The 12,932-nt window shown below is 39.8% G+C and overlaps 1 protein-coding gene across 1 annotated transcript in view; it reads right to left on the minus strand.

Annotated features, from left to right (window-relative positions):
- Window positions 1-12,932, minus strand: part of nrbp2b (nuclear receptor binding protein 2b) — a 43,153-nt gene that overhangs the window by 2,288 nt on the left and 27,933 nt on the right. Inside the window, exons 2-17 of the mRNA XM_005922546.3 lie at window positions 5,850-5,972; window positions 5,179-5,280; window positions 5,001-5,090; window positions 4,587-4,627; window positions 4,406-4,500; window positions 3,699-3,722; window positions 3,515-3,601; window positions 2,878-2,933; window positions 2,699-2,794; window positions 2,316-2,448; window positions 2,129-2,231; window positions 1,980-2,030; window positions 1,769-1,904; window positions 911-964; window positions 677-740; window positions 129-184 (exon numbers count right to left, since the gene is read on the minus strand). Of these exons, the coding sequence (XP_005922608.1) occupies window positions 129-184; window positions 677-740; window positions 911-964; window positions 1,769-1,904; window positions 1,980-2,030; window positions 2,129-2,231; window positions 2,316-2,448; window positions 2,699-2,794; window positions 2,878-2,933; window positions 3,515-3,601; window positions 3,699-3,722; window positions 4,406-4,500; window positions 4,587-4,627; window positions 5,001-5,090; window positions 5,179-5,280; window positions 5,850-5,972 (1,311 nt within the window). The remainder of the gene's footprint in view (window positions 1-128; window positions 185-676; window positions 741-910; window positions 965-1,768; window positions 1,905-1,979; window positions 2,031-2,128; window positions 2,232-2,315; window positions 2,449-2,698; window positions 2,795-2,877; window positions 2,934-3,514; window positions 3,602-3,698; window positions 3,723-4,405; window positions 4,501-4,586; window positions 4,628-5,000; window positions 5,091-5,178; window positions 5,281-5,849; window positions 5,973-12,932) is intronic.

Consider the following 12,932-nt stretch of genomic DNA (forward strand, 5'->3'; position numbering starts at 1 on the left):
TATTTGGGAAAAAAAGTGTTAAAACTCTTCAAAAAACAAAAGATAAAAGAAAAGAAAAAAGAATAAATTACTGCTGTACTTGTTCCCAGATCATTAAAATGTAAAAACAAAGAAGCTTTTCCGTCTACCTCATTTATGAAGGCGTAGTGAACAAGTTCACTGGCGAGGTCTTTGGAGGTGTCAGCTGAAAGTTTCATACAAAATAATTCAGTTAGAAAAATATACAAGAAAAATAAAACAACAGGTGTCTTTTTTCAAATAAAAAGACTACACGGTTATCCAGATCAATCTATACAAACAAGTGCTTTAAATGGACTTATAGTATCAATTTAAAAGTCCCACGTCGCCTTGTTCTTAAGTTATCGTATTCACAAATCATGACAATAACCCATCAGCAATTTATGTCTGATGGGTTAAAACAAACAAAAAAAACAAAAACAAAACATAAATAAATATGTCAAACTGATTCACTGCCTCACATGGAAATTCATTAGAGTGAGTTATGAAGTTGATCTGGCTATTACATTTGTTTATGTTTGTTAGTTGGATCACTCTGAAAGTAATGGACAAATTTGCATGAAAACTGCAACCAGATGTGAAGTTTGGGCTTGAATCAATCTGGATGATGATCTAAGAACACTCACATTGTTGTGATATTTCAGAAATGTCAACTTACTTGGAAGGATGTCGCAGCTGAGCTGCCTGTGAAGTTTATCATCCATCTTCAGAAACAAAGAGAGCTAAGGAGACACCAAAAGGCTCAATTAAAGTCAAACTGAATTCATATGTATTCATTCTGACTGACTGAAATGCAGAGCTGCTAAAGCAACGCTGCAGTAGGATTCATCTTTAAGGAGCCCAGGTTTTTACACTGAAATGGGCAAAGTACCTGTAACACTATGTGACTCACATGAGTTTTGGTCCCTTCTTCATTTGACTCCAAATTACAGTGCATCTGAACTACCTGCAATGACAACAGAGTAAGAAGCACTGAAACGTGAAGGCAAAGCAAAGTATTAAATATTTAAAGTGTTTGGAGTGATAATAAATAGTTATTATTACAATAATAGAGAGACATGCATAGACACGTGCATGTGCTTATCCTACACAAGTGACACACACAACAACTTAAAGGGCAGCAGAAAGCTTTTGTAATCCAACTTTTGCTAACACTTTCCCAACATATCTGGCACTGATACACGTGATGCTAAGCAGGGACACCATCTAAGGTAATAACCTAAAACATAATAAACTAGACATTTTTCATTGATATTCAGATAGGCTCATGCTCATATGCTGTGCTCTGAAATAATGAAAAGTAATCTTAATCAAAGACACACAAGGTGATACTGTCACACCGTGATGTGACAGTGTTTTGCAGGTCTGAGCTGCTGTTCACATAAGCGCAATGTCTAACACTGCCCTGTTGCTTAATTTGGTTAATTTAAAAAGTTGCTCCTGATGCATTCCTAGTATTGGATTTAAATGCAAGCAGTCAGCTCTGATTCACAGTGAGACCTCTCAGTCCAAAATTTGTTCCCCTTCAAAGCTGACTGCATGGAGACGGTCTCACTGAAATCAGATGCGGGCAACAACAAATATGAGGAGATTTCCATGTGTAAATATCTCACGTGTTGCAACATCCCAGACATACTGCTGAAAGTCTACTGTAAACACAGAGTCATTCTCTAGAGATGTAGCCAGCAGAGATGTGCAGCCAGCAAGTCTGTGCATTTAACACTACTGTTGTTCAATCTAAGGTGCCGACCTTCCTTGTCTCCGTCTCCTGGGGTTCAGGAGTCGGCGTCTTGACCGTTTCAACCTGCTCCTGAGACAAGGAGAGCGCTCGGGGGACGGGGTGAGGCCGCGTTGAGGCAAAATTCATCAATGGGTAGATTCCATTCCTGAAGAGAGAAAAGGCCAAGATGTTAAACTTGAGAAAGTAAACTGAGAAAGTAAAGCACTGCAGTAACACTTACTTGACATCCTCTAGAAACTTGTCAAGTTCCAATGGGGACACGTGGGAATACCTGCAGAGGGGACACAAAAGAGAACAGAGAGCAATGATCTTGACTTGTCATGCTTTCTGGCAGACAGCGGAAGATTCGAGGTGGGTATAAGATTTTACTTGAGCTGAACTCCCTGTCTGTCTTCATGTTTAATCTCTGCCATGACAGCATTGGGGTCAAATGACTTGGTTTTCTCCTCCACACAGTTCTCTGGAAGCAAGTCTGTAGATGCATCACAAGTGTGGCCGTTACTAAAGAAATCTGATGCACACAAGCAGCTGCAGTGCACATAAGAGAGAAACTCACACTGGTTGTTGATGAGGCAATGGGCGGCGAGCAGTTTGAGCGAGTGGACCTCGAACAAGACTCGGTGGAACAAGAGGTCGTGAGCTGTAGGACGGAGCTTGGAGTCGTGATGCAAACAAGACTGGGTGAACTCCTGCAGGAGCAATAAGGAAGTAAATCCAACACATAACCATGCAACTGTAAAGTGTGACCCAGTTTCCTGAGCATCACTGTGTTCTTTCTGGCATATTTAACTGACGGAGCCCTGCTGTGAGGTCTGAATAAACCTAGAGGGATGGCAGTGTGAGTAAGCGTTGCTAGAGTAGTGCAGGACAGTTTGTCTTTTCTACATGTTTCTGCAGCTGTTCTTGCATTTCAGGGCATAAAGTATTTTTGAGACTTACTCTCATGAGAGGGTCTTCAAGAGATTGACCTGCATTGACTATGGCCTCCTTGGACACAGCACTATCTCCATTGGCCTGGATCTCCAGCACAGCCATCTGTAAGGGTACAAATAATCTGTCAAGAAAAACAGCCACACACACAGAAAGATGGAAATCCAGCAGATTTACTTCTCTTTTACCTCCAGAGCACAGATTCCAAAGGAGAAAATGTCTATGGCGTAACCATCTTCGCCAGCTGGAAATGATTGAAGAGAAGCAGGGTGAGAGGAGGGTAAAAATAGGAAAACTTAACGAAAAAGCTTACCCCAAATTAAAAAGGTAGCAATGTGCAATCAAAAAAAAAAAAATCAATTTGAAAAGGGGAAGAAGGTAAACAGTTTATCCTCATTACAAAGGGATTAATCTATCCTTTTGTCTTTTTGGCAGCTGCAAAATAGGTACAAACAATCTCCTAAATATCTTGAAATAATTTGTGTCTCATCCATTTCACTTTGGCAGTACTAATTCCAACGTTTACCTCATTATCTACAATAATTACAGACAACAGGTCACAAAATACCCAGAGCTATCTGATAGAAGGCCCCGTTTGGCGCTTCTGGCATACAGATTACTGACAACTAGTCTTTTTCTCAGCGGTTCCCATTTCATACAACGTGCAAATATCTTCATGTGTAGTAACTGAGGTCTGGAGCTACATTAAACTGTGAACATAAAGACTGAATTTTTACTCTGCAGGTCAAACAGTCAGGTGGGAATCAATGTAGACCGATTAAATAAAAGCAACGTCACAGAAAGCTGGGTGGAAATGCCACTTACCTCCGTATTCTGGAGCAAAGAAATGAAGATTTCTCTGCTCATCACGATGTTGCCTCGCTTTGCTGTGAACACTTGCATCTGGGAAAACTGGCAAGAGAAGGCAGAGCACAAATATATTAGATATTAAATATTAGATAAAACTAATGAATTGATATTAAACCACTAAACAAAAAAGGTCCCTTACCATTAACAAATAGCCGATGCCACACTGTGGAAAGAGAGTTAATACAATTTAGATATTCATTCTGCTTAATGCCATGAAAATAAAATTTTAATTGATTTTGTACTTTACTGTACTGTTATTTAGTGTAAGATAAGGTGTATGTGTCCCTTTGACTGACTATGCTAAAACATAATACAGGAATAACTGCTGTGACTTGTGTTTAGAGCAGTGCCCTCCTGATTATCCACTGAAACTCGCTGATTCAGACCTTGTAAGGACCTTGAAAAACTTTTTCTGTACCTAAAGTTGTTTGATTATTGTGGTATGACCAATCTAACTTAAAGAACACGTGGAGATCGAGGAGATTTCAAAGCCATGAGCTGTACCGCAAGTATTAAAATGTACTTATGCTGGAAATGGTTTTGACACAGAAGAAAGTTATAGTTAAGATGAATCTGGTATTAAAATGCGGGAAAGATTCGACCTGGTTACAGCCCTGCATGACACTAAACCTCAAAGTTTGGTGTTTTTCAGTCCTAAAAATCAAATGTTCATATCTTCTGTGCTTTAGAAGTTATGAGGGTTTAGCTGGAAAAAAATAGCACGAATATTAAGGAGGAAAATTCACTTTAGAGGCTTCATTAGTCATAATAAAGTTATTGTACAAAAAAAGAAAACCAGCTGATCAACTACTTGCAGTAACATTAAAGTCCCTGCTGGGAGCAGACCTGAGCCAATCTTGATGAGGCCGTTGTGCTGGATGAAGATGGTGTCACAAGTCAGGTTTCCATGGATTATCGGTGGATCGCAAGAGTGCAGATAACTGCCAGCAAACAATAAAGCATGTTATTAATGCTCACACTGAGATAACAGACACGATTACATCACACAGAACAAATAAGTCAGTACCTAAGCGCAGAGAGAATCTGTGTGCACCATCTCTTCCAGGCCTGAAATGAATGGGAACAGAGAAAGATGAAGAGCTACACCTCTAAACTAACAGACATGAGTAATATGGAAACATATGCACTGTCATAAAATGCACTAATTTGATATGTGCATGAAAATACCAAAAGCTAATTAAAGTTAAATAAGATTAACTTTATCTACAATTTATTTTAAAGAAGGAAGATATTGTGAATAAACCTCATGAATATTTGAAATCCACCAGGTTAGGATAAGATGCATGTCTGAGCAGACTGAGCGGTGTCGTGTTACGTAATCTCTAATCCTGCTGGAAAAATGGATCTGAATAGCGATGGGACTGCAGTACCCTGAGCTGCCACCGTGAGACTCAGTATGTGACCAGAGTAAAACACTGACCTTCACATTCATAGTCTTGTGGTTTTTCTTGGTTTTCTTCAGGAACTGCTTGAGGCTGCCTGACGACATGTATTCAGTGATGAATATAACCTGTGTGCCACAGACAGAGGAGAGAAAAACCTGTTCATGCACCAGCGTTTGTGTGCGTGAAAAAGAGGAAGCAAGTTGAAAACCTTACTCGAGCCTGGCTCTCCTTCATGTCCAGCCAGTACTTGTGGAACTTGACAATGTTGGGGTGTTCGACCTGCATCAGGTTCTCAAACATCTCCTTGATCTTCTCCTAAACATCACACATCAGAGATGGTTCACATCTAAAAACGTTAGTCTATCACACTATTAGAAAATCAATCAGGGACACTTTAACAATTTATAATTCAAGTGGTTTGTAAGCAGTAATAACGAAAATCACCTGAGTGGTTTAAAGTTCAGGAATTTTTATATTTGCTGGTGTTTATCTGTCTCTTCAAGGTCTCTTGTGAGGATAAATATGACTTTATCAATTCCCTTGATCAGTTTTCTGAATGGAAAAAAAAGGCCTACACAGCTTTGTCAGCACCAGTCCAGCTGTTTAAGTGTTGACCCCCTAAGAAACAGCAAAAAACTGTAGAAAAAAAGCCAAAAGGTCCACTGCCATGAGTTCAACGTCAGTCTTGCAACATCAACGTGAGGAAAAAAACCCCCGCAAGCAGTGATAAAAGGAAGGTAAGAGCTTAAAGATATATGACCGGTGTCTATATATAACAGTAAATCTTCCAGCTTCATCCAGGCTTTTTAGTTGACAAATCAATAAATAGAACCAGAATTTAATTTGCAGATCTCGTAGTTAAAGGTTTATATGAGTTTGGGTACCTCTTGTGCTTTAAAGACTTTCTTGTCTAAGAAGAGTACTTCATTCCACACCACCTCCACTCCTTCCTCCGTGTCCATGGCCAAAGAGGCACTTTCCACACCTGGAACATTACCTTGACTGACCTGCAGGGGGCAAACAGAAACACATACGGGACTTAATGTAAAGCAACAGCTAATATTAATTTATCGTTCTACACAATTTACCACAACAATAATTAAGTTTTTTGACACTTGGAACAGAAGAAAAAGCTGTTAACACAACATGAATATACTGTCAAACTATAAAGTTATTATGGAAAGTGAATAGATAACAAACAGCTGCCTGTTTACACAACAGGAAGACATCCAAGTAAACATCACCGAAACCACAGACTGCATGAAACAAGGACGTAGCTTGAAGGTTGGAACAATGAAGCCAAGTCTCTTAAATCTATCCGAAGACCTCTAGGTGGCGATAGTTGTGGAAAAAAAGACTTCCAGTTCAGTAGACGTCTAAAGGAACGCTGGCTTTCTCTCCTGACCTCTGTAAACACTCTCCTGCGAGGTTTTTTCATTTATTTTAGGTTTATTTGGTAAATCTTTGTCATACTGTAAGAACAAAATGTAAGAAAATTAAAATATTATATTTAAATCAAGAATACATTTTTTTCTCCGCTTTTGGTCTCTACCAACTCCAGTGTGTTTAACTGAGCTTAACTTTTTCTCTCTGCTATTGTTCGCTGAACAAATACCATGAAAAAAAAGTTTTTGTTAAAATTTGGCAATAAAAGCTATCAATAAAAAGAATAAAAAATACTCTTTTACAGATTTGTAGCCATTGATAAAACAGACAATCGCTATAGCTGCCAGGTGGGAATTCACATTCTGTGCTATTGTTTCCAATACACAAAAAAACCCAATGTTAGACGAGCATGAGATCATGCTGGCGTCCCTGAGCGATGCACAGCTTATTATTCTCTGTAATATATAAAAAAAACAAAGGAGCAGAGCGTTATCAAGCCCTCCCTAAAACATTCAGCTACAGAAAAGCAGGGCTGAAATGATTAGACTTCACCCCCTGCTGAGTCTATAATATCTACTAAAAGCCCCATAACACAGTCGCAGAATTATGTCACTGACAGCTCCATTGATAAAAAGGCGAATCGGGGTGTCTGGGTTAAAGAGAGTGCAGTACTAAGCAAATTCAGTTTTCATTCCATTAATGCATCCATCAGTCAGGACAGATGGGAGTTAATTCACTCTACTGAGGCCAAGATAAATGCAGACAGGCCGGCTATAACGTGATGAACGGTATAGACATCCGAGAGGATGCGGAGCAGCTTGTGCGAAAAGAGAAGAGATGGATTAAAGGTAGACAGACGGAAAGAAGTGAAGGGATTGTGCACGAGGGATTTACAGAGATGAGACGCATGCCACAAGATGGAGGAGGTGGCATCAAAGCTCCAAGAAATACACAGGGGGGAAAAAATGAAGGGGAGTGGAATGGAAAGAGGAGGCAGAGACTGGCAGAAGCAGACAGCCTGCAGCTCTGTCACTGCATGAGGTGGCAACGGAGGCAAAGGGTTCATCACAGGATATTGCTGCCTCGGCTGGGAAGACCTGATTTAACCTCCTGCTATGTTTTTAATGCAGCAGCTGCGCTGGTGCAGGGAGTGGAAAGGCTGCACTGGGTTCAAAGTCCAGTGCAACAAGCACAATGCAGGATCCACAGTTCCTGCTAATCCCGCGTCTGGCCAGTGCTTAGAGTAGAAAAGCACTATATAAATAACAATAAATATTTCATGCTTTTTTATTGATTGGTGTGATTCTGTCTGGCAGCCACTTGAGCAGCTATTCTGTGTGCGGTGGACATGGTGGCTGTAAGCTAAAGAGACAATATTAGCCACAAATATAACTGATTACAAAAGGTATTTGTGTATTTTTTGTGGATTTGTGGTGAAGCACTAACTTGTTTTCTACTTTGTCCTCTCTAGGGTGTTTGGGCAAATGTGTCCCCGGGGGGTTTGAATGAGGGTTAGAGGGTTAGAAGAAAACAGGGATGAATTGGGTAAGCTGAATTGCTTCTGGGTTTTTTGGGGGGTGTTTTAATAAGGATTTCAGGGTTATGTTGTTTTAATAGAAATGCAATATTTATATGTGGTGTTGGTAAAGGTTTTTATAATAGTATATATAGCGTATAGTATAATAGTTTCCAACATGGAAAAATGTTACTTGGCTAAATTGCATGTTGGGAAATACAGAATACACCCCTGGCACGTTATTAGCAAGGTGTGGCTCATCAGCAGCACAGTATAAAACAGTGTCAGCTCAGTTAGCAGTTAGTGGTCGAATCTGTAATTTAAGTTCATGGCAAATAAAAATACTTAAATTTTCTCTGCATCAAATCCTGCCTCTGTCTGGGATAGTTGTAGCCCAGATGGTCATTTATCACACAAACTCACAAAAATAAGACGGTTTTAAGGTAACATAGGCTAATTGGCATTGGTTAGCATGTTGGTATTAGCATTTCAAGTGCCACAGCTGTATTACGAAAAAGATTTATAGCCTTACAAAGTTGTTAGCATAGCTTCAGGCTCCTTTACAATAGCTCCAAACACCTCTGACCTCTTTCAGATTTCCTCATGAGGATCAATAAACTATATTAGTAGGTTGTTTGTTCTCTATGGTCTATATTTAAGATTTAGGCAATAGGCTACAACAATAGCCTGTGATTTAGGCTATGATTGTAGCCCAGATGCTCGATGGTCATTTATCACTCAAACCCACAAAAGCAAGTCAGTTATAAGGTAACAAAGGCTTATTAGCATCGGTTAGCATGTTGGTGTTAGCATTTCAAGTGCCACAGCTGTATTACGAAAGATTTATAGTCTTACAAAGTTGTTAGCATAGCTTCAGGCTCCGTTACACCGGCTCTTTCAGATTTCCTCATGATGATCAATAAACTATATTAGTAGGTTTTTAGTTCTCTATAGTCGATATTTATAATTTATCCTATTATATTGTACCTTGAACTTCAGAAGCACAGTCTAAGCACTGAGTTTTTCATTACACAGTTATCAGTAAATCAGTACTGTCAGCAAACTGCAATATACTCAGCATCTACTTGAGGCCTTCAGCTGAGAGGTCTATTCATAAAATTCTTGCAAAAGGGTTTTTTTTTTTTTTAGTTTTTAGATTTTATTTGCTACTTATACTCTTTTGTGCCCTGTCCTTCCCGGAATTGCACATCTCCTGATTCAGTCCGTTTCCACTGCTGTGGTTCCTCAAGAGCCCAAACAGAACCATGTGTAGGCTCTTATTGATGTGATGACACTTATTTGGTTAAATGTGCTAAAACTGCACAATTATAGATTTTATTATGTCATCACAGTGACAATTTGATTGGCCGTTGGCTCTCACAATTACATAAAGTCAAGAAAAAACTGCATAAAACTGGAATGTGGACTCAAGACGAGCCAGAGATTTCAGCTCTTTTACAGTTTACCAATTCAGCTGACGGTCTGTTTCTCTTCACTTTGATTTAACGGTACCACAGTAAATAAAAAGAAAAGTGAAGGGCTTAAACAGTCTTCACAGTGTTGCTGAGATCTGTTCAAACAGAGAGAACTCTGGACTCAAATCATAATTAATGAGCATATGGATTGAATCAACCAGACCGCATGTGGTAGTGAATTCCTATTGCTGCCCTCGAGATATCATTACAGCCATACTGGCCTACGAGGACTCCTGTTTCTTATTACTGCTGAATACACGACTCTGGCTGAATGTTTGGGGTCTTTTACATGACGGCAGGATGAATTCTGAACAGATTTGGGGGCTTCAACCTCTTTACTATGAAGTTGTCCTCAAGTGCTGAGCGGCGGAAATGAGCTTTCTCCAAAGGGTGGCTGACCTCTCCTTTAGCTATAGGGTGAGGAGTTCAGTCATTTGGGAGGTAGAGCAGGGCGATACGACCAAAAATATTTATCACGATATACATTTGAAAATTTGCGATAACGATATAACTGACGATGTAATTGACACTAGACAAAATACTTTACAACTCCACAACTTTATTAGTGGAAAAAACAAAAACAAAACATCAATGTATTTTCACTTAAACAAGCATTATATACAAATTTAACAGTGCAAATGCAAATTCCTTGCTGACAGTTTAACCAAAAGGCATTTCCAGTGGAAATTGGCCGACATATCCTCAGCATAACCATGTATAATATCCACAAAACTTAAAAAGAGGTTATACACACACAATACTGTAATATTATGTTGAAGCACAGTACGTATCACTCCGCCAGGCTCCTGCCTACGATAGCCGTAATGCTCCGACAATCCATCAAGCGGTGCAGGTTCGTAGCTTAGCAAAGTCGTACTAAAACATTTGACAGATTTTCGAGCGCCGTGTACCACATAAAATCGTTCCGAGGTCAGTAAACACAACCAGAATTCATACATAAGGCCCATTAGATTATAAGGGGCTCTGTCGATTTTCAGAAAAATCAAAGGATTGATTTTAAGTGTGCCGTATTTTCCAAAAAAGCATGCTCTACCAAAAATAGTGCTTTGTTGTGTATCTGACGGACGAAAGCTAAACCAGTTCCACACCATTGAAGTTGCAGCATTTTTACAAACCAATTCTGGTTCATCCGTTTCATTCAACGATTTGCTTTCGCCGCCATGCTTTTTCCGACGTGTGCGTATGAAAACAAAGGCACTTTGCATGCGCATTTTACCCATATTCTATCGAGATATTTCATTTTTCTATCGTTGCCCAAAATTATACCGGTATTACCGTGAACGGTATGATATGGCCCAGCCCTATTGGGAGGGACTTGGAGTAGAGCCGCTCTTGCTCCACATTGAAATCAGCCAGCAGAGGTGATTCAGGCATCTGACTAGGATGCCTCCTGGGTGAGGCCACACCCAAGACATGCTGGGGGGATACATATATCCCCTGACTGGCCTGGAAACTCCTCTGTGTTCCCCTGGATCAGTGCAAAGATGGATGGACAATTTCCTGCCATCAAACTCAATCAAATTTAATCATCCACTAATCTAATGTTGCTTCTTCTCATCTCTTCTCTAACAGCTGGGATAACAAGTTTTATACATTTAAAAGAAAATAAAAAGCTAACCTGATACCTCCCTGTCAGCACCATCATCTTAAAATCTCATCTGGGTGTCTTTGGAGAACAGCTGAGAACCAACACAAAGCTAGATGACAGGGTAGCAACTAAACCACTATTATTTAGGCCCGTCTCTCCACCTTAATTACTGCTTATTACTCTTAAATGCTAACCATTGATGTATTCGACAGAGCGCCGCTTGTGCCGTGCTTCATCGTCTTTGACTCCGCGGTGAATGGAGTCAAAACAGCTTTCTGTATCCGCGTCTAACAGGAGGACGTGTGTTAACTGAACCACACAGGCAGAAGACGAGAAGCAATGCTGTAAATATGAAGATTTCACATTTTGACATTTCAGACTCCACAAATATCTTCACGACACGAGCGAGCCTCACTGTGGCTTGTTTACTCCTCAAACTCAGTGCAACTGTAGAGCTCTCTTAAAGCTTCTCTTTATACTCGAGTTGGGCAGTGGAGGAGACATAACATATAATCTCACTACTCAGTGAGAGATGATAATCTGATTACTTGAGCGCAGTACTCTGATCTGCAGACAGCAGGGGGAATTCCTTCCCTTCTGCCATCAATGTGTAGCTGTTGTTAATTTTCTCTGATGGTTGTGAAACACTCCGTCACTTGTCCCAGCTTCGATGCCCCAGGGGTTTAAGCGGGGTATGCAGCTCGGTCGTGGTAGTGTGAGACTCATAAACAGTACCTTACATGCTGGGCTCTGATTGGCTGGCTTAAGGGAGGTGGGTATAGGGTGTGGAAAAGGATTTAAGGATCGTCTGTTCATGTCAAAACAGCTTCTATTCTGATGTTTGTTAAACCTACATGTGAGCCGGTTAAAACCGGATCTGGAGGACTGTAACACAAACCTCTTACTACTTTAGCCAACGTGTAAACATCTCACTTACACATGGTAACGTTTTCAGATATTCTCTTCCTTGATTCGAACACCTTTTTTCATTCTTTAAAGAGAAAAATACAACTTTATCGACTGCCAGTTTTTAATATGCTAAATAAACCAAACAAACCAACATATTTCCACGAAAGTAAATCTCATGGAGACTGAGCGTATTTAGGTCCCGCCCACAAGAGAGCTGAGAGTAATTCACTGCTGATAGAAAAAAACTGAAAAATGGCTAAAATCCTGGGTGTGGTGGACTACCAACAGAATCAACTAACACTTACTAACATTTCATGAAGTTCTGAGTAAAAACAACAACAACAACAACAACAACAGAGCTTTTCAGCGAACGGCATCAAATCTAAACCACAATAACTTTATAAGCCACCTAAAGCTACTCTGACGCATATTGTGGACCCGACTGTTTTCTGAGAATGACATGTTGTGCTCTTACAGAGAACACGCTGATGGCTTCATTGCCTGCTGGATCTGATCAGATGTGTATTAATTAGAACAGCTGATTTATTATGGGTGTAAGTACAAATGTGTCTTAACCAAGAAACATAAAGCTGCTCTATAATAATAAATTATAATAAGTAAAAGGACAGTAGGTTGCACTAAAGATCAAACTATAACACGTGCAGATTCACACAGCCTTACCCTTACATACTTTTAGCTGTTTGGTCACCATTCTCTTATAAGAAGCTGTTCCATCAAACTATATGTCCCAAAAAAGAAACTAAAGAGTTACTTAAAAGAGCACTCTGACAGATTTGGGTCTATAGACCTTTTTCAGATTGTACATCATAAGCTCAGAGTGTGAAAAACTGAGACAGTCTAACACAGACAATAATTCAAACCTTCAAGGTTATAATGTTTGTCAGTTTTTTGTTAAAACTGTTAGAGAAAAGCAGATGATTCAGCTGTACGGTCATTGAGTGAGTGCTGCAGGATGTCTGTAAACTGTACAGAGAGAGCGGTTCACAGTATAATTCATAAGTATCCTGGTGAAAGACACACCCGGCTTTCTGTGCACAGCTGAAATCAAAGC

Source organism: Haplochromis burtoni, unplaced genomic scaffold (genome assembly GCF_018398535.1).
Source record: "Haplochromis burtoni strain Fernald_Lab_line unplaced genomic scaffold, NCSU_Asbu1 Contig_58, whole genome shotgun sequence".
NCBI lineage: Eukaryota > Metazoa > Chordata > Actinopteri > Cichliformes > Cichlidae > Haplochromis > Haplochromis burtoni.